The sequence below is a fragment of the Hyperoodon ampullatus genome, assembly GCF_949752795.1.
Source record: "Hyperoodon ampullatus genome assembly, chromosome: 4".
Classification (NCBI taxonomy): Eukaryota; Metazoa; Chordata; class Mammalia; order Artiodactyla; family Ziphiidae; genus Hyperoodon; species Hyperoodon ampullatus.
In genome coordinates this window covers 161,341,356-161,363,791 of record NC_136917.1, presented here as the reverse complement: position 1 = coordinate 161,363,791, position 22,436 = coordinate 161,341,356, and the positions used below count along the sequence as shown (strand labels likewise).

The following is a 22,436-nucleotide window of genomic DNA, read 5'->3' as shown; positions in this document are numbered from 1 at the left end:
GTGAGAGGCCCGCGCACCGCGATGAAGAGTAGCCCCCACTTGCCACAACTAGAGAAAGCCCTCGCACAGAAACAAAGACCCAACACAACCAAAAATAAAATCTACATAAATTTTTAAAAAAGTAACAATGGAAATTTAAAAAAAAATTAACTTATCTCTGTAATGATCTTTTATAAGTGTAAGGACAGTTCTGGGAGAGCAGCTGCAAAGTATGAAACTGGATTTCCTTATTTTTTTCCCTATTTTGTTTTCTCCTGGGTAGTCTTGATGGAATTCTGAGTTGTCAAGGTGCCTCCACATCTCTCAAAATAATCCATATCTTTCAAGTCAACCCCTAAATCGTGGAGATCCTTGATTACCAAGCTGAGACGTTGAGCTGCTTTGATCATCATCCATGTGTGTGTGGACCCCAGCATCTGTAGATTCTCGCAGACTGGAATCTGTGAATGTGAGAAAGTTCCTATACGTGCATTATTAGCAAAGTTTCATGTATTTTACTCACCAATGATAAGACCACTAGCACATTCTGGGGGCTTTCTAGAATATTTCTATGTCCTCCAACATCAGTTACTTTATGTCCTGTTTTTTATTTGTATTATGCAGATGTACATAGCTATCTTAGAAAAGCATTCTCAGTGGAATTTGCATGTTGATAGTTTTCTGATAGGTTCAAATTGCAAAGCTGCGTTTGTTTTGTAGTTGAACGTTTTGGAAACATGACGTAGATGGAATTTTTAAGGGAAATAATTTCTTTTTGCATGAAAGAACAAACTAGGAGGACTTTAACATCTTGGATGCAAATAAGGGCTGATTATGACAAATGAGCATAATTATTTTGTAGAAGAATCATAAGCAGATTCTTGATTCTCTTTGCACTTGTCATTTATTTGTAATTGAAAAGGCAATTTTTTGCTAAAATAATTGTCATTCATCCTTTCTGTTCATTTCAAAGTGCCCTTCCCCTCCCAGGCAAGGCCGGCTGCATGCATTGTAGTAGTAATACAGGATGCACCTTTGGTGAATGTCCCCTCTCACTGCTGCTGAGTTCTGCTTCTGTGTTTGGCCTTTGCCTCTCTTTGTGACTTACAGGAAATAAAATATTTCTCCTCCTCGTGCAGAAGGTCTTTGAAATTCGAGTGCCTGGGGGAACTGAGACATTGTGACTGTGTTTGGGGAATCCCATGAGTCTGTTATAATCACTGTGACAGTCAAGTTTCACTAATTCCAAGTAAAAAGAGACCTAAGAGGATGGTTTGGATTTTAGTGTAGTCTGCTTTCAAAGCTGCGTTATAAACAGAATAAATCTGTGTGAATAAGTAAAGTGAGGTAGGTTGATAGAAATGTTTAATTTGCAATGGATCTTCTGTACTTAATGAAGAATTCAATAAATTTTGAATAACTATATTCATTTCTCAGATAAGCATTCGGTAAGAATCGCAAAGCCCACGTTTGAGTCATCACAAAGTGTGAATCGTGATTTAGAGCAAGGAATTTTTACTGTACAGCATGCTTGGTAATGATCCCTAAGATATTTTAGGCTTAAATTAGTAAGAGGTCCAATACTAAAATGGAGGAAATAAATCTTAAAGCATTGTCTATGTTGAATGTCCTTAGTTCAGTAGATAACACCTTGGACGGCCTATTTCAGTTGACACCAAAAGAAATAACAATGTTCTGACACTGATCTTTACCTTATTAGATGCTCCCTCTTTTATGGGTGGTCTTAGGTAATTTTAATTCACCTTCTGCTTCTTTTTAGCCTTCCAACTGACTAAGGGTATAGCTTTGATTTTTCTTCATGTTACATGATAATTTATTCTAACCAGCAATGTTTATTTATGTACTTATTTGCACCCATTTTTGCAAACAAGTAAACAGTTTGGGACATGCAAATTTTTCTATATTGGTATTTATTGTAATAGTATTTTACACACATGACATTTTAGAGATGAAATAGCTCAAGCCCTTTATTTTATAGGAAAACCTTGTAGGCCCAGAAATGGCGGGGACGGGTGGACAGTCTCAAGAGCTAGAGGATGCCGTTCTAACAAAGATTTTCCTTCCCTTTGGTTCAAGTTAGTCTATTTTGGTTCTCCTGGTAATGATGTAGTAGAATAATTTACTCACTTAATACTATAATAGGTTCACTAGGATTTTCCCATTAAAAGACTCATGAGTCATAGCCTAGTGTTACCTTCCAAGCTTTGATTCTGTACTCTCTATACACCCGAAGAGTTTTATGTCATCTGTGGTACATGTGCCAGTCTAAAACTGGTGTGTGTTTTGAAATCTCTTGCCCCACACTGATGCCTAGCGTCAACCAGGAAATGCTGTAATTTGTTACCCACTACCCTGAAGGTATTACAGGGTAGGAAGTTGTGGGAGTGCAAGGTTGGTGGTGGGAATGAGTACTAGAACCCTCGGGGTCTTTACTGAGGCTTAGTTTTTCCTGCCTGTATAAGTCAGATTAACTTTGTCACGTTAAATACATCTTCTCTATCACCTCCACCTTCTGTTTTCAATGGACACTATGTTTGCTTTTGACTTTTTTATTAAGGCAGTACACCCCTCATCAAATGTATCTGTCACAACTCCAGGATTGCTTAAGACTCACGCTGTCACTGGCACATTCCATTTAGCAACGTCCTCAGATCAGAGTACATTTACAGACAGTGAACTGCAGACACTCACACACAGGAGACATGGGTTGAGTGCACAGGTAGGACCCTTGGTCTACTGGTCAGAAGAAATTTATGACTGACTGAGTCACTCTTGAGGTGTTCCTTGCCTCTCGTTTGTCTGGTATCAGCATGCCTTTCCACCCCTTTCAGCACTCCTCTTTCAGCAACTCCCACCTGGGTCCGCATCTTGGTGCAGAACAAAATTTGAAGGACGTCCCAAAGAAAGCCTAATGAGATTTGGGCCCCTGCCTATGTATTTTCTGCTCTAACTTTTGCAAAATAAATTGACTTTTCTGTTGTAGTGTACTTGTTAAAATAGTTTAAGCCATACCGTCAGAAGCCAGCCCACGAGCTAGAGCTAGCATTTGCTGTTACCTTAGATCTTTTTAAGAGGCATAATTTTCCTGTGACCTAGACTTGAAAGATCTATGGGCTGTCTGAGTTGACCTTGTTTCCCCTTGGGCGTCCAGCACAGAGCTTGGACGATAGTGGCATTTCTGAAATAAATGCATTAGTGGATTTGGGTGCTCAGCATAATCTAATTAAATATGGGCATTATTACAGCACATTTGTGTAAAGATAAAAAATTATAGACTTAAGGTATATAGTTCTAGTCATTTATATGACAACTGAAATAACCAAGGCCTGGGGAATTAAAAGTGGCTTGTTTAACATAAGCAGCCAGTAGTGGCTATGGTGAGACTCAAGCTCAAGTTTAACAGATACTTGTAAAGATTCAGGTTCACAAAACATGTACGAGGAATGGCGTTAGCTCCTTTTCAAAGGAGAGTGCCTTAGATGAGTTACTGTGTGGCTTGAACAGCTCAAGAGGGACTCCACTGAGGCATGAAATGGGTGCCCTGTTTTAAGTTCCACATGTTGGGATGGTATTTAGCACTTAGTCAGCAGGCTGAGTACCAGCATGATGTTGGTGTGGCTCAGAATGCAATGCCGCATTCCCTAGTGCCCCCTGAATTCCAAGAAAAATGCTCGTGGATTTGGGCAATTGGCTTTTCTTAACTTGCTTTTCTAAGCCTATAGGAAAAAATAGAGAAGTGGCTGGCTTCTTGCCTGAATTTTTTTTTTTTTTTGCTAAAATTGAAGAAGGATATCTGGTCATTGTTTTCTTACTTTAAAGTGTTTAAATGTATTATTTTATAGCTGTAGATGAAGAATAAAATATTCCTAGGGAGAAGGTTTATTGATTTTTCCATCTTAAAACTATTATGAACTCCAAACAGGTGAAACTGGTAAAAAAGAATATTGAGCATGGCTCTGCACCACAGCCTCTCAATCAAAAGCAAACAGGATGGAAATAGAGTTGGAAAAAAAACCCTCCCTTTCAGAAGGTTGCTTTAAAGCAGATTTTAAGGCCCATTGTCCCTTTTTGATTTTCCCTGGGGCATTTTCTTGTGTCTGCTGGGCTCACTCAGTCCTTTGTTCCTGGTTGGCATTCATCTTTTCCTGGTGTTACCAAACTTAGGTTTGGCTGCCCACTGCTTGAAAGCCAACAGTGGAGAGTGTTGGTTTGAAAGGAAAGGTTGCTTTATTTAGGAGGCTGGCAACCTGGGGAGAAGATGGACTCGTGTCCCAAACCAACATCTGTTCTCATCATTGTAAGATTTTGCCCCTTAGGTAACACTTGCTTTTAAAATCTACAGATTATATAATGCATATTGCAGACTTCAATCTAGAATTTAAATGTTAATGAAAGTGATTATTATTTTGATTATAATTGTATCAATTTCCATTTGTTTGCCTGTTTTGAATACAGTAATTTGTTCCACCTCTGTTTTACTTAATCTTGAAATTCAGGATTACTCCCTATTACATATGAACAGAACTGAGAAATGGTTTTAGGTAAAGGAGTAAACAAAAATTTACTGAATACCTACTGTGTGTCTTTAGCTGAACTATGTTCTTTCCTGCAAATACTCCATTTAAATGCTATTGATCACCTCCTCTCCCTCTTTTTTCTTTTTTTTTTTAAGGGTGAGGTTGAGTGTGCTGAGGTTAACGTTCCTGCCTAAGTTCACATAGCTGAGCTTGGCCTGCTGACCCCATTGCCCATAGGCTTTCTCCTATACTGGATCAGGGCTCAAAACTCATGGCAAGCCATCAAAGTTCCATTTGAAATGAAAAGAGGAAAACCTGTTTTCTGAAACGTGAACTCTAATTACATAAAATGGATGCTTCTGAAAACGGTGTTGTCTCAACAGGGCGGACTGTAAACGTTGAACAACAATTGAAGCCTCGCATTATGTAAGAAGGGAGTTTACAGAGCTGAATACCCACCGTGCTGTGATTCTCCCACCAGTGACAGAAGTTGCTGGGGTAACAAAGGACTGCACAGAGCCTGGTATAGGCACAGGGGCTTCTCTGCAGCTGATAAAACTGCTCTTCAGTCAGGAACCTTGCTCTTCTAGGTGGGCTGCTTGTGCGGTACCCCTTCTGCAGCTGAACAATGGCATTGAGGAGGGGCTCAGGTGGGAGAGTGATGGAGAGGAGGGTAGGTGGGTGGTGGGGCAATTGGATGCTGGGGAGCTTGGGGGAAGGAGAATAAGCCCTGGTCATTCTAACTTATTTGTGATTCTGGTAGCAAAGAGCACTCAGAGACAAAATGGCTCAGTAGTTGATAAGATTTCATTGGGGCTGACACCACCCCCATCTGCAGGTTAGACCAAGCTAGGTGTTCTGCCATGCTTGTTTTTAGCTTTGTGACCACCAGTAATCACACTGGTTTTGGGGATTTTCATGTTTCAGTTTTTACAGATGATGAAAAATCATTAACTGTCTCAGTGTCACTTCAAACTCCATGTATCTGTATTTCTCAACCAGTGGCTCTGAGCCACCAACTCTGGCTGCACCTGGTCAACTTGCTGAAAAATAGATTCTTAGGATGCACTCTGGACCCACTAATTAACCTCCGTAACGAGACCCCAGATCTAGATTTTTAACAGGCTCCTCGGGTGATTCCTATATACACATATCTCACTACTTCTATCTGATACATTACATTGAAATATCAACAAAAGAGAAAATTTGAGTGACTTTGCTCCAAATGACATCATGAATAAGGTACAAATTGGTATTGAATTCCGGTTGCTTCAGTTAGAATTCATTCCCATTCAGTCATTACTTGAAAAGCTATGTATTGTGTTTTTGCCACATGCCAGGTCTGGGGATGAAAGGCAGTCTTTTTTTCTTCAGGAGTTCCATGGTTGGGAAGAAGTACCCCTCAGTTATGTTTTTAAATCCCACAGCTCTCTGGGACTCAAACCTTCAATGTCTCTTCATTGCTCAGTGCTTCATTAAGTAGCTAAGATGCTCAAATTTGAAGAACGCAAAAGTGTGGCAGGGAGTGTGAACATGGACAGCTTGGGACAGAGTGTTTGGTTGAGAAGTTTTGAGAGATAAACTTGATTTGTAAGGAGAGGCTGGATGACAAAGGACATTAAATGTTACACTGTGTTGCTTAAACTCAACATTGTAGGAGCCTCTTGAAGATAGACATAGCACATACTTTCTGCCTGTGGATTTAATGCATTGTTTCTTAATTCAACACACATTTACTGAATCCTTATTTGTGCTAAGCACACCACCAAGAAAAAAAGCAAATTCTTTGTTTAAAAATCAAGGACACGTATGAAGAATTTTGGAAAGGTTTTCATCAAAAATGATTAAAATATGCAATAGTTTTAGGACTGGAAATGCTACATTTGCTGTTGGCGCCGGGGAGGGGTGGGGGGCCAGGAAAGACACATTAAAATGTCAATATATCACGATTTTAGACAATCATAGAAAGTGTGAACCTCCCTTGATGATTGGATATAGAAATTACTAGAAGTAAAATTGCAGCTTCTCTTGGTGTAGGTAGGCCGCCTCCCCGTCTCCTTGGTCACCAGCCTGTCTTTGTCGGGTGAGCTACACTGAGCAAGCCTGTTATGGCTCCAGAGCCCATGATGGTCTGTCTAGTCCATTAATAAGCAGCAAAAATATCTCAGCTGCTGTAAGTTTTTTCCCCTGTGGTTTATTTTAACTCTGTTTTGAGAATTCAAAATTAGTTGTGGTGATAAGACATGATAGTTTCCTGACTCTGTGGAAGAGAGAAAATGTTCAGAAGTGATCTCAGGGGCTTGAATTTCCTGGGCTGGTTGTGGTTCACTTAGTAGCTTTATTGAATAAAAGACCAGGTGATTCATATAAAGTCATATGTTAGGATGCTGTAACCAGGGCTTTGGAAAGGGCCACCTTACCCATTAAGTGCAAATAAATAATGATATGAATGTACAGCAGACTCTAAAAGCATATTAGACTATTGATGAGAATGAATAATACATGTTTTCTGATAGTGTTTGCTGCATGTGGCAGGATATTTTAAAAGTGGGGAAAAAAACCCTCTGTGTGAGGTCTGCATTTAGTTAACCTTTATATTCCAAGACAAGCTTAACTGTCATCTGTCTTTATAACAGCAGCGTCAATTCAGAGTTTTATGCTCAAAACTTGTAGACTCAATTAGGAGATACACTTTGAAAAATTGGTCCCTATGATATTCACACAGTAACCTAAAAGAAAAATGTCTTGTCAATATTATTGTAGTGATTTTTGTGTATTCTTGTTTTAATTATGTGATGGGTTCTAGTGCTTTAGAGTTTGCCATCATGGATGATCCCTGGAACTTGGTCATGTCTCATTGAATGGAATGGACATTTCAGCTCTAATTTAGCATACTTATTTCTACTGCTAAGTGAAAGCAGAGTTTACATAACTCAATTTATATGGTTGTATAGACTTTCATCTTCTGAGTTTTATAACTCTTTCAAGTTATAAAACTTGAAAATTGCATGTTTCAGTGGATAGTGAGTCCATAGTACTTACCAAGTACCCATTGTGCTTTACCAATCTTAAAAACAAAATCTTTGTTCTGAAGTCATTATATTTACGTTGAATAAATCTGAAGTTAGACTTCAGGTTGATGTTGAAGTGGGGCAGATCTATTTTACTGCTAAAACTTCCAGCACAATCACAGTATAAAACGGTTAAGCAATGATGATACAGGTAAATAACCAAAGATGGAGGCTTATCTAAAACCAAGACTAGATTGCATAATAAGGAAAGGATAAGGGTAGTAATGAAGTTCTTAAGAATTAATGTCCCTTGTATACACTGTTATATTTAAAATAGATAACCAACAAGGTCTTACTGTATAGCACAGGGAACTCTGCTTAGTACTCTGTAATAACCTAAATGGGAAAAGAATTTGAAAAATTCATACATGAATACTGTATGAATACAGGTCTAGATATCAGCTATGCATTTCTTATCTAAGAAACTCTTAAACCCCTTCATAATGCACTAAGCCTATTTGCTCTACTTTGCACATTACATTCTTTCACAATAAGACCTCTCCTGGTTTAGTGGTCACTATGTTAATTCTTTAGCATTTTAAAGCATTTTGGTTGATGAAATGTCTGTCCTTTTCCTCCCAGTACTTGAGAAATCCTCACTGTTATATGAAAGAAAAGATAAAGTACCAAAAGGTAAATGACTGTTTCAAAGGCACATGATCAAACATTTACTCTAGAGAGAACTTATTGAGTCTTTGGTCTGGAATCATTCAGATTTGACTGCGTGCACTTGAAAGACAGCGATGCCAGTGGCCAGGCTGGGAAAACCACTGGATTTGGAATTCATTTCACTCCTCTCTTGCCCTCTGTATAGTTAAGGGTCCCTCCTTACCAAGCTTAATCTTGACTGACCTTTCTGAGTCTTCTGGAACCTTGCCTTATCAATTATTTCTCCTTTGTCTTTCCACTTTCGTTTCTCTCTTTATTCTTTGTTGCATCCCATCTTCCTGTATATATTTTCAGTTCTTCCAACTGCTTATAAACGAATAGACAAAACTCAGTCTTGACAAAGTTGCAAATTCTTGCCTTGACATTGCTTTTACTTCACTCATGCTCTTCAGTGTGGGCCTTTGTGGCTCTCTTTTCTGGCTCCTCGTGTGTTCTTTGAGCCTTTCCAGAGAGGCATCTGTCTTCACTCCTCAACCTGAGTCACTCCAGGGTCAGTAGTTAACAACTCATCACAAGATCAAATTGCACAATTCCTGTTCTTTTTTCTTTTTTCATCTTTTTGTAGCAGAATATAACTCCTCCAAGCTGCTTCCTAAAATTCTCTGTTGATTTCTGAAACATATTTATTTTTTCCCCTTTCTGGAAAAAAGCTGGTTTTCTACTTTCTGCCACCTAAATTCAAACTTTCGATTAGGGAACCTTGATAGGTTATATTCCATCATACCTCCCTCCAGGCAGATGAGTTCTTCCTCAATGAGCTCCTAAATATAAATAAGGTTTTCTCATACTCTTGACTGGATTCTTCCTGTTGGTTTGCTGTAACATAAATACTTCCTACTTCTCTATCTTGATCTAAAGGTAGCTTAGTCATCTTTCAAGACAGTTTATCATGATGATTAAGAGACCTCACTCCAGAGCCAGAGTGCGTGGGTTCACACCACATCTCCAGACTACTAGTATATGATCTTGGGTAAGTTATTTGGCTCCAACATGCCTTAGTTTCCTCATGGTAAAGTGGAAGTAGTAATAATTTCTTCCTTGTAGGATTGATGAGACAGTTAATGGGTTAATATATGTAAAGATTAAATAGTAAGACAGTTCTAGACAGAGTAAGTTCTATAAGTACTTTTGATATTTCTACTCTCTCAAACTCCACCTTGTCTATAAAACTTCTCATCTCCTGAGTCCAACTAAAAGTCATCTCTTCTGGGAAAACTGTTATTTTTTGCTCTCTTATGAGGCTTAACTTACTCTAATTTTAATTGTCTCAGTCTTAACCTAGGTTAGAGTAGGCTTTTTGCTCTCATGTGTTCTCATATCTTACTTAACTTCAAAAATATTTTCTTTTCCTACTAAAGATCAAGTCTATTTTTTCCTAAAATAATTTCTGAAGATTTGAAGGTCTTGAGACTATTCTGTGTTTTGAATTTTTGATGAGAGATCCCCAAAGATACTTTGAGGATGCTCTGTAGGGCTGGCCTGAACTTCATGAAGGAGAATAATGGAAGTGTCACTTGTGATTAATTTCCTTTTCTATAGGAGGGCTTTCTGACTGTGTAGCTCTAACTCATCCTAACCACCTCTTTGGGAAAATTGGGTTGTAGCAGTGTATGTATATCTGTGTGTTTTTCAAATATTTCTTGCACATTTTACAGTACATTTTTACAAACTTGAACATATTTATTGTGACAAGGAAATAAATTATCTTGAAAATGTTTTCTTTAAAATTTTACTCTTGTATTTAATAGGTTGGCCTTAGAAATTTCGACATGGGTTGACAGCTCTTACTATAGTACCCTCTCCCCAGAGGACATTCCGATACCCTAAATGTTGGTGATGTTACAATTGCTGAATGGAAGCTTTCACTGAATCAGATACTGACAACAGTAATTCCAACAATAGAAATTATCACCAGGCATTGATAAAACCTGAGAGCAAATCATTATGACAAAGTGCATCCTGATGGGAATACCAAAAATACACATAGGCTACATTATCTTTATTTCATTTTCCTCTTTTAGAGTAAAAGTTTTGGTATTTGAAAGAAAAGGGACAGTTGTTTGTTGAAAATAGAAATTTTTGGACATAACCAACCATATGTTTTAGATTTTTTCCCCTGTATTCTTACTGAAAATGTATTTTGAATTTGTTGTGTTTCTCCATACTTTGTAAATTCTTTCCTTAAGGTAAAAAAAAATTTTTTTTTCCTTTCTCTTTTCCCAACATTTGCTTCAGCTAGGTTTGACCAACAAGTTGGATTCTTTCAGCCTGAGTCATTGTAAAGCCAACATGTCTGGTGATGTTTGTAGGCAGATGCAATTTATGAGTCAGTTCGAACTTTGTATGTTACTTTAAAAAATCAGTAATGGATTATCTTGTATTTAAACCTGTTGAACCTTTGCAGCCTTGAATTTGCAGAGTGACACAGTTAATGTGCTATGGTCACATGTTTAACTTTGTCAGGAAACATTGATTCATTTTCATGTTATCAAGACAAGAAACAGTCTCTTTTTGATTCTGTATCCATCTTATAATCAGAAGAAAATATATCTGCCTCACAGATGGAAACAGAATCAAAAGGAGACTGTTTCTTGTCTTGATCACACCGTGAAGCAGCAATCAAACCAGAAATAACACTTCAGTCTCTGACACATACTGTTGCATATTCATGTTGGGTTTTGCTATAGACTTGGAGTCATCTTTTTCATTGTAATCTGTTTGATATCATCCCTAAGAACTTTAGTCTCCTGGTTCTAGATGACATGTTTAATTAATCCAAATTTGTATTTTCAAAATAGAAACTTGGCAATGGATGTGACCTTTGTATGGTTCAAACTGTCCTATATAGAAAATGCCTAGATATTAGTGTAGAGAGAGAAGATATAAATAGGAATAGCATTGGAAGTCCATATGGAGAAATACTATTATCAGTCATTTTCTTGTTTTGTTTTTTACACCAGTTAACGTATGCCAATTATTTTCATTGTCACAGAATTGCATTATTGTTCATTGACAGAGTAGCACAAATGTAGAAGTATGCAAATGAGAAATGGAATTGGGAGATGTCATGGAATACGTACTAATTGTAGGGAGAATACAGTGCATGTAATCCCCGTGGTTTTGGGGTAGTTAATGCCTGGAAACTGTGTCATTATGCAAGGTTGCATTTTCTGAAGTGGGTCAGTGCTATAATTGGGGCTTGCATTTTTTATCTGAAGATGTGGGAAGCTTTAACTAATGGATATAACCGACAAAGTGCTACCAAAATGAAAATTCAGCAGTCACAGATAGTGGTCATCTGCACATCAAAACATCTAAAATTCAGTACATGGGCTGAGATAAACACTAACATTTAATTACCAATAATTACCAATAATTTTGCTTGCCAGCAGAATGCAGAATGGTTCTTGTAAGCTCTTTGGATAATGCAGCTCTCTAGAGGGACTCTTCTAGGATGCCTGATGGTGTGCTATTACTTAGACCTCCCTCAAAGGACTGAAATTTTAAAGTTGGTGATGACAGTTCTCGTTTCTCCTACTCAAAACTCCTTTTGATCCAACACTTCCCCCTTCTCCCTCACTTGCACTCAACCAGACTACTTAGCAAGTATTTTATTTCAAAGACTAAAGAAAGGAAACAGTAAATGATAACTCCCAGAAGCCTCACATTTTATTGGAAAGCCATAAGAACAACTTCCAGAACGGCTAAAATTTTGATTAGAGTCTATCCTGGTAGGTAGGGTTGTGCCTATGTCTTAAAACACTGTCAGTTGTCTTACCCGAAACCAAAGGGATATATGGGGAGAGGGACTGAGCTGTGTGTTTTCACTTGGTAGCCAGAGAGCCTCAGTCACTGAAAGGGGCAGAACTGTCTTCTATAGAGACTACTGAGGACCAGGTCAGCTCCATGGGTCCACTCGCCACAGTCTGCTAATTGGCTCCTTTCTTAACATTGGGGAACAGGAAAACTGTTCCAATGGGCTTCTATTCCTCATACCATTGCTTTACCTTTAGTGCAGAATGGAGTCAATGTTTAAATCCTTTACTGTTGGATACTTTTGTCTTGCATCTGAAGGTGTCCTGCTAGAGAAGCTTATGGGATCGAATATTTGGCTTCAGTTTCTATAAGTTAAAATGTAGAAAAAGATTGGTTCCAGTGGAGGAGTAGATATTCAGAAGCAGAATAAGGAGGGTGAAGAGAGACTATTCAAGGGCTTCCCTGGTGGCACAGTGGTTGAGAGTCCGCCTTCCGATGCAGGGGACATGGGTTCGTGCCCCGGTCCGGGAGGATCCCACATGCCGCGGAGCGGCTGGGCCCCGTGAGCCGTGACTGCTGAGCCTGCGCGTCCGGAGCCTGTGCTCCGCCACAGGAGAGGCCACAACAGTGAGTACCGCAATGAGTACTTTTGCGTACCGCAAAAGAAAAAAGAAAAAAAATAAAAGAGAGACTACTCAAAACGAGAAACTTTCTTTCTCCAGCCTCTCTCCCTCTCTCTTTTATGTGTGGGTAATGAATCTTTGTCCTTACTGTGTTAAAAGTCACCATGACCTCATGCTGATATTCCCAAAGCAAAGCTGTTGGTATTAAAAACCTATAGCTGGCCTGGAACTCTTTCCCAACGTATGATAAACTCCAAACAAAATCTTCTATGTTGCATTCTAACAGCTCTGTAAAAATGGTTCTATGTCCTAGTTTTGTTTGGTGTAGCTTTCCAATACAATTGATGTAGAAATGAATTACCCCTTGACTTTGGAAATAAGCAATTCATGAGCGATTTCTTAGATAAAACTATTTCATCAGGTTCTGAACATACAGGAGAATCCATGAAAAGATACAAGCCTTTATGAACAAGTGAAAATTTTTTCTTAGAAGAAATATTCCATTTTCTGGGCTCAATTCAAAACAAAACAAAACAAAAATGGTTCCTTCCAAAGTAAATGGTATAAATAATTGGTGATAATAGTGTTTGCTTATGTGTTCACCTCTTCAGACTTGTTGAAGGAAGGAAAAGGGAATGGCTCCACAGCTAAAACCTTCAACTTTGGCAAAATTGACCATTTTTGTGGTATCGGACAATCTTAACACTTATTCTTGCTCAGGAATTTAATCCACTTTCTTCGTAAAATTCAAGATACTTTATCATATTTTTTTCCATGAGAAGATTAACCTAGGTATAAATAAAATCACCCTTCATACTTTAAAGATCCCTTGCGAACTTTGGGGGACAAAGGAGTCTCTAGTTAGGAACTTGAGAATTTTAGCATTTATTGAGGAAGAAGTGAATCCAGCCTCTACTTAGATAATTTTTCTCACCAGTAGCAAGGGGGTGAAAGCTGGTTTCTGGCAGACAAAATACACCCTGTTGGGAGGCCACACATGACTAAGTGCTCAATGTTAGTGTCCTATGAAATGGCAAATCTTGCTTTAGAAAAAAGTCAAGCCTTGCATTTGCATTGAACATGTGTTCCCGAAGGTTTTGCAAACACTGTTCACAATATCAACTAAATTGGATGAGGTAGTGGAGATGGTGAGGGCAAGAAAATAATTTCTACATTGCACCAGTTTATGTTTCATAACTGGTTTTTATATATAGGAAACAAAATTTGGGCATAGAGCAAATCTTGCCAAGCAGAACCACCAGTGGTTGGTAGGTTACCCATCAAAAGGAAGTAAAGTGGAAACAACTGAGCATCTTCTATAAACACAATGCTATGAAGTAGTTCTGCATAAGCAAAGCTAATGAAACCGAATTTTTCTAGCACTGATATTTTCATCTAAGATGTCTTCAGTGTTCAGTTCCATTCCCATTCATTACTTACAGAACTGACACATTATCCTGAAAACATTTCCTAAACATAATTGAAAACATTAAAAAGTCTGGTATTTGAAAAACATTTGGATGTTGTTTTACAAATTTTTATTTCTGATTTTTAACAAGCTTCACACATGTTAAAATTATGTATAAAGAAATCCAATCATACCAATAAACCAACTGGTTGTCAATTTGATTTTCAGGGTGAAAGGTGGTGTATGTTTTTATGGTAATAATTAACAGGAGTATAGAACTTTATTGATTGTCTTCATCCATTTGGGCTGCTCTAACAAAGTATCATACCCTGGTGGCTTATAAACAATAGAAATTTATTTCTCATAATTCTGGAGGCTGTAGAATTTCAAGATCAGGGTGCCAGTATGGTTGGGTTCTGGTAAAGGCCCTTTTCTGTATTGTAGACTGCCATCTTCTTGCTGTATCCTCATATACTGTAAGGGGCCAGAAAGCTCTATGGGGGTCCCTTTTATAAGGGCACTAATCCCATTCATGACGAGTCTGCCTCATGACCTAATCACCTTCCAAAGGTCCCAGTTCCTAATACCATAACCTTGGAGGTTAGGTTTCAGGATATGAATTCTGGGGAGACACAAACATTCAGACCATAGCATTGATCACAGCACATTTTCTCACACATACCTTATTGTTTAGTGCTATAAGCATCCATAATATATATATAATTTTTTTTCAGAAAAAGAATAAGCTAAATATCTTCATTTTACTGAATGAGAAATTTGAGACCCAGAGGGGGAAGTGACTTGCTCAGAGTTTTATAGCAAATTATTGACAGCTGGGACCAGCACTCAATGTGCACGCTATGTTTAGCAAACTTCATACTGAGTGAGTGCTAGGTGGCTTGTTTTTGACATGAGTCGTAAAGAAAATATTTATAATTTAATTTTTTCTAAATGACATTTTGTCCTCTGCCTGTCTACCTTTATTTTCTCAAAATGAAAGACTAAGTTTTAATTCAGTAGGCTATGCTGATAGATTGGTTTATTTCAAGGTGAGAAAAACAATCAGGTGCATATTAGGAAAGTTCTGGCTGAGTTGATCACATTAGAATTTGCAAGAATGGTGGTTGTTTAGTGAAACCCCATGATAATTCAGCTTCTACAGAGGTGATTTTGCCCAGTGTGTCCTGGAATTGTGTGTACAAAATAAACACAACTTAGCTGATTTGAATGGCTAAGGACCATCTTCCGTGTTCCCTGACAGGCTTCCTGGAGTGAAATGAACAAAGAATTTGAAGAGCTTTGTAGAGGTGATTATCTTGTCTATTAGAGTATCTTTATTACAGCATAGCATTTCAAATTATTTCTTGCCCAGAACCCCCCAAAGAAATTTTTTTTTTTAATTTTAGGTTTGCTAGGGTGGCAATATGTAGGATCATATATTTTTTTCTTATACATCTATATTTGTATTCAACTTGGTAGTTGAACATTAGCTTGTAAATAGGATTTCCTTTTACAAGAAAAGAAATACTTGTTAGCTCTAAGACTCAACAAAATCCTCCAAATATTTGCTTTGGAGAAAAAATTAAAATCTAATATTTAGGTCACTTCATTTACTTATTTCTGAGGACAAAAAATTCCTCACCTTACCTAGCCTGCCTAACTAGGAATTTATCACATGGATGCCAGCTCTTTCTGGGACCCTGATGGGAGGTGTAGACAAAGGAGAACTGGGCTTGGGGGCTCCATAACTGCCACTGATTTTCTCTCTAACTTTCACAGCTTCTCTCATGTTTTCCCACCTACCATCCCAGGTTGCTTTGATCACATAATAGTGCTAGAATGTCACTTTCTCTCTTCACCAAAAAGCAGAATTTTAATTCTTCTGGACTATTTTGTTTATAGCCAAGTGGGATTAATTAACTAGATAGAGGTTCACTTTTATAAGATGGGGGGAATAAATCACAAGACAGCTGTGGGAGATTTAGAACACTGTTTGTTAGTGCCTAAAAAATATTAAATGATTTGGGACTTTATACAAGAAAAATGTCATCTGTGGAAAATTAAAAAAAAGAAAAAAGGTGGTGACATTTGACTGTTACTTTCCCTCATAGACATTCTATGTTTAGCTTATTAGCCAAGATAAAGTGTAGATCAATTTTTTTTTGTCTTTCACGTATGTATATAATATGAGTCAGTAAATGAGTTTTAATTGAAGAATTTGGGCTCTCTTTTCATCCTGATGACTGAAAGGACTCTTTTTCTTGTTTCCTTGGACCAGGTAATGGAGAGGTAGTGGGAAGATGAAATGATATTTCTTCTATGACCACTCCAGTATCAGATCAAATTGGGAGGAGTTAGATTTGATGACTGATCTATAATTTTTACTTCTGTCTGGAAAATGATTTCTTGGTATAAGAGACTGTTTATATTTTTAAAAGACTTGTAACCTCGAGAATCTTAAGTACATAAAAGATTCAAATCAAAGAAGTAGACTGATTTTAATATTAGCAGTATGCTGGTAGTATGGTGACAACAGATAACTGTACAAACTTCTTTTCCACATATATACAGTCAGCAGGAGCATGCTTGGAACACAATTACCAAAAATCTTCTTGATGCCATTTAAAAATATTTTTAAATGTTTTAATTACAGTGCTTCTAATTCCTGATTCTAGAACTTGTGTGTGTTTGTGTGTGTGGAACCTATGTTCTACTTTTCTCTTGGGGTTTAGAAGCACAGAATTATCTAAGAATTGCAAAACTCAATGATGGGGAAAGGAACTAACATTTATTGCAAGCCCATGAAATGTCAAACGTTGTACTGATGCCTCACATAAAATTTTCCTAAGGTTGACCTTTCTTATTGTACAGGAAATGTAAGGACAATGAGGTTAAGTAACTTGCCCAAGGATTCAGGGCCAGTGTGCTGTGGAGATGGGATTCATAACAACATCTACCATGATGCAATGTGCAAAGTCTCCATGAAATAATTCCTGTCCAACATTTTCCAGATTAAACACAGTGAAGTTCCTCTCTCTTGCTGTTGGTTGTTAGTTGTTTTCTGTGCCAATTTGAAGCCATCAGTCTTCAAATAGCTTTGGCCCTTGTAAATTAGAATTCTTCTGTAATTTCAAAGGACAACTCCGGAGTTTGCTTTCCTTTGAGATGCTGTAACTAATAAATCAACTTTAGTGTTTGGTTATTGTATCAACATGGAGAGCTTAGTTCCAGTGCATCAGCTTGGGTGTGAGTTTTCTTGCTGTGTCACTCACTCTATGGCTAGTGAATGTCCCAAATGTGGAGAAATGCAAAGGTAGTCCCAGCCCTTTCATTGTAGCTTAGATTTGGGTTTAAGTGCCTTCCAGCATGGATTACTAGTTGCCGTGTTGTTTTTGTTTTGTTTTGTTTGTTTGTTTAACTGCCCTTTTTTTTAAACTTAGAAGTTCCAGCTTCTGAATTTCTATACCAACTGATTTCTTTCAAAATTAGAAGTAATAGAAATGAGAAATAATTAAAATATATGCCCACCACTCTCTTTATTTTTTAAGGATTTTATACAAATCTCCATTGGCAAATGGGGTGATAAAAAGTTTAGGGGCAAAGGGTACCTGAAATTCTGAATTTCATCCTTATCTTGTCAACATCTTGAGTTTTGAATCACCCTAGATCTGCACCAACCTTGTGACCCAAGGTGGGTACCATTCCCGAGACATGAGCTCTGCCCGTTTGCCAACTTCTTGGTGGGGTTCCCTGTAACCTCCTAGACAGTGCCCTCCTGCCTTACCTAATTTTGTTGGCTTGGCCTTTTGCTTATGACACTGCTGCATGAACTCAGCTAGTTAGAATTTCCATATGGGTAAAAGGAGGACACTAATGGTATACTTACGACCTCATGGTCCTGTGGAGAAGATTAAATAAAATAGTTTAGTAATGTGTTTGGAATTAGGATTGTGCTGGACCCCTGGAAACAGTTAATAGATTTTAAGTTATAATTTTAATTTATCCCTGGCTGTTGGCAAGGTTTTCACCCACATTGTCTTGGGAAATAACCAGACTGCCCTGCTTTTCCAGGGTTCTAGTGGATTCTGTAAGCCTCCCTCTGATACGTCACTATAACTAACATGAGAAAATTTGCAAAAGTAGGAGTGTTTATTAACGTTGAAAGACAAACAGGAATGGAGACACACTTTCTTACTTAGAATTTGATTATATACATTCATTTCCTACCCAGAAATAAAGAATAGAAAGTGGCCCTAACTGTGTTTCAGAACACCAATTTTAGTAAAGTAGATTTTAGGTTTGCAAACCAACATGACTTTAAGCCTCTGGGGATAGCTGTATAGAATTTCATGCCTTGTGGGTCAGAAAGGGGCACTCATGTGTTATGTTCATACACACACTGCATTTATCCTTTGTTTTCTATTCTATAATTTCTAAGTTGGTGTATGGGTTTCTATTATAGAATTGGGAGAAGATCCTAAAGGCAGGCCTGTTAGGTTTTCTCTTTCTTAGCTCTAAACTAATGTACCAAAATACCTTGAAATACCAGAGCTGACATTTTGACGTGCACCATTCATGCATACTGGGTAATTAAGAATTCAATGAAAGAGTTATAAACTATAATTTAAAATACTGCTTCAGTTTATTTCTTCAGATTTCCATCTATTGTTTTGTGATTGCTTACAGGATAAAGGTGCATTTAAAGTATTTTACCATATATGTTTGCTCCCACTTCTGGGGGAGAAATAACCAAAAATTAAGTCAAATAGAGCCTGTTGGATGTCTGACGTAGGTTATGACCAAAAGTCACTCTCTTTTTAGAAAGAAATGTGTAAGAGAAATTATTACTTTGATAATGTAATAAAGGCCTTCCTTGAGAATTGGAGCAGTATTTTCATCATCCTTCAGTTTGTTCCTTTTTTTTTCTTCCCCAGTTTTGGACAGGAGATTCATGTATAGAGTGGTGAGACAAATTTTGACTGAAGAATAGCACTCTTCTACCTAACACCCGGCTTCTAAGTAAGATAAATGTAGGTTATCACTGTCCTGAGTCATGATTCCAAGGAATGGAATGTATAAGCAGCAAATTTTCTGTTCTAAATGGAAAATACTTAAAAAAAAAAAAAAAAGATCAGTCAAAGAATACAGTATAATTCTGCCAGGAGAGAGCCCTGAACTAGAACAGAACCAGAGGTCTCACCTGTACACCGGTACATGGGGCACAGGGTAAGGCATGTGTCCTCTCTCTTTTTCTCTCTCTTTCTCTCCTGGACTTATTTGTGTGGACTAAAGAGGATATTGCCATATGATTTCTGCCATGCTTCATCAAGGAAAGGCAACAGATTTTCCTCTAAAGAGCAACATTTCAGTGGATTCCCACTGATAAATGATGCCGTAAAAATACACTTGAACAAAAAGAAATGGAGTGCCGGTTTAGCTCTGACAACGGTTCTGGATTGAATTTATTATTTTTAAATTTATAACTGATTACTGATTTGGATTAATGCTTTAGTACCAGAGGAGAAAAATTCAGGATCCAAATATATTCATAGAATAAAAGTGTCAACCTCCAGGAAGTTGGAGACTTAACTTTGAGTGAAATAGGCTGTTAATGACCATTGAAGTTGCGTATCTACTTTGACTTCTCATCAAGAAATTTATAATGAAGGGCACTTTTATATTACTATGGAACTATTTCTTTTAAGCCAAAATACCTTGAAAAGCAATGAATACAAGTATGACACAACTAACAAACTAAATGTAACTGGCAACACCAAGCTTTTCATTTTCTGAGTGATAGTTTTCCTTTAATGGGTCCTTCTTAATAATAAGATAGACTAAATCCTCCTTGCATTTGGTCTTTGAAGATATGTGTGCATATATGTACATATGTATGAATAATGGAGTTTGAAAGGAGTTTGTAGTTTGAGATTATTTTCTTGAAATTTGTGATTTTCCATCTGTGCCATTTCCTTGCAAAGTGTTTTAAAGTTATGACACCTTTTACTAGCTTTACTATAGACCTAAAATGGCTGTCACTGCCATTTTGTTCAAGACTTGGTGTTTGAGCCAGACATGGGAAAGCAGATAAAACAAATACTGCACCACTTCTCTTTAGAATTGACAAGCTTAGTCTTTTAATCACTGATTCCTTGATCTCAGGTTGGTATGTCCTTGGCTTACTATGATTAGACACTTTACTTTCTTTTTATGACTCCTTTTTTTTTTAATTGTGGCAAAATACATGTAGCATAAGATTTACCATGTTTTCCATTCTCAAGTGTACAGTTCAGTAGTGTTCTGAACTGTTTACTTTGTAAACAGAGCAAGCATCTTCCTCCATTGAGGCTGCTATAACAAATTACCATAGACCGAGTGGCTTGTAAACAACAGAAGTTTATTTCTCACACTTCTGCAGGCTGGGAAGTCCCAGACCAAGGTGCAGGCAGATTTGGTGTCTGGTAGGACCTGCTTTGTGATTGTAGATGGCTGGTTTCTGCATGGGCACATGGGGAAAGGGGCCAGAGAGCTCTGTGGTGGGGTATCTTCTGTGAGGTCTTTGATCCCACCCATGAGGTCTCCACCCACAACTCCCAAAGGCCCCTCCTGCTAATACGGTCACACTGGGGGTTAGGATTTCAGCCTATGAATTTGGGAGGACACAGACATTTGGTCTAGAGCCACGAGTAACTCTTTCTCGTTTTGTGTTATGTTTCGTTGCAGAACTCCAAGATGGGAGGCAAGCTGAGCAAGAAGAAGAAGGGGTACAATGTGAATGATGAGAAGGCCAAGGACAAAGACAAGAAGGCAGAAGGAGCCGGGACAGAAGAGGAGGGAACCCCGAAGGAGAATGAGACCCAGGCGGCTGCGGAGACCCCGGAGGTGAAGGACGGCAAGGAGGAGAAGCCAGAGAAGGATGCCCAGGACGCTGCCAACAAGCCCGAAGACAAGGAAGGCGAGAAAGACACAGAGGCGGCCAAGGAAGACGCCCCGAAGGCAGAGCCCGAGCAGGTGGAGGGAGCCGAGGGGAAGCCCGAGCCCCCGAAGGATGCCGTGCAGGAGCCGGCGGCCGCCGCGGGCCCCACTGCGGGCGGCGACGCCCCCAGAGCTTCGGAGCCCGAGTCGGCGGAGCCCGCGGCCCCCAGCAAGGATGACAAGAGCAAGGAGGGAGGGGAACCCACAAAGACTGAGGCTTCCGCAGCTCCTGCCGCGCAGGAGACGAAAAGTGACGGGGCCCCAGCTTCAGACTCAAAACCCAGCAGCACTGAGGCTGCCCCATCCTCCAAGGAGACCCCGGCAGCCACGGAAGCACCCAGTTCCACGCCCAAGGCCCAGGCCCCCGCAGCCCCCGCAGACGAGGTCAAACCCGCCGAGACCCCGGCAGCTAATTCTGATCAAACCGTAGCAGTGAAAGAGTAACAAGGACAGCCTATGGAGAAAAATAATACCGCTTAACGACGACCTGTCTCTCTGTCTCTCTCTGTCTCTCTCTCTCTCTCTATCTGTCTCTCTCTCTCCTATACTAACTTGTTTCAGATTGGAAGTAATGATACGTATTGCCCAAGAATAAGGATGTGTTCCCATCAAGGGAGGGGGGTGGGGAGAATCCAAATAGTATTTTTGTGGGGAAATATCTAATATACCTTCGGTCAACTCTACCAATCAGTCCTGGATTTGAAAGATCAATGTCTGAAAGTACAGTACATCTTTTGTACCTGAACTGCTGTTACATGCACTCCGCCACTAAGATCTGAGCATCTTGTCTTCTGCAAGGGGAGTTGGGAGTGATGCGTTTGATTCTGCCCGCAGGGCCTGTGCCGAGGCAATCAGATCTTTATGAAAGCAGTATTTTCTGTGTGTTCTTTTTCATTTACAGCCTTTCTTATTTTGATATTTTTTTAATGTTGTGGACGAATGCCAACTTTCAGACAGCCGACGTAGCCTGTCCACATGTATCTCGATGCCAATACTCCATTCTTCCTTCCCAGGTCTTTTTGGGAGTAACCAACATTCTCTCATCCTACTTAGCCTCCCTAGATTTCTCATGACGAGTTAATGCATGTCCGTGGTTGGGTGCACCTGTAGTTCTGTTTATTGGTCAGTGGAAATGAAAAAAAAAAAAAGTCTGCGTTCATTGCAGTTCCAGTTTTCTCTTCCATTCTGTGTCACAGACACCAACACACCACTCATTGGAAAATGGAAAAAAATAAAAAATAAAAAAAAAACAAAAAAATGTACAATGGATGCATTGAAATTATATGTAATTGTATAAATGGTGCAACAGTAATAAAGTTAAACAATTAAACTGAAGTCACGAGGATTACTGGTTTCTTTTACCACCAGCACGCTGCTTCCTCCTCTGTAATCACCTCCGTAGAGGACAGAACAAGGT

General features: G+C 38.7%; 1 protein-coding gene across 1 annotated transcript in view; it reads left to right on the top strand.

The window, feature by feature from the left end:
- The window catches only part of BASP1 (brain abundant membrane attached signal protein 1), a gene marked incomplete at its 3' end in the record, with an annotated part of 53,194 nt that extends 31,731 nt beyond the window's left edge, over nt 1–21,463 (top strand). Inside the window, exon 2 of the mRNA XM_079703670.1 lies at nt 20,768–21,463. Within this exon, the coding sequence (XP_079559796.1) occupies nt 20,777–21,463 (687 nt within the window). The 5' untranslated portion in view covers nt 20,768–20,776. The remainder of the gene's footprint in view (nt 1–20,767) is intronic.
- Between the last annotated feature and the right edge of the window lie 973 nt (nt 21,464–22,436).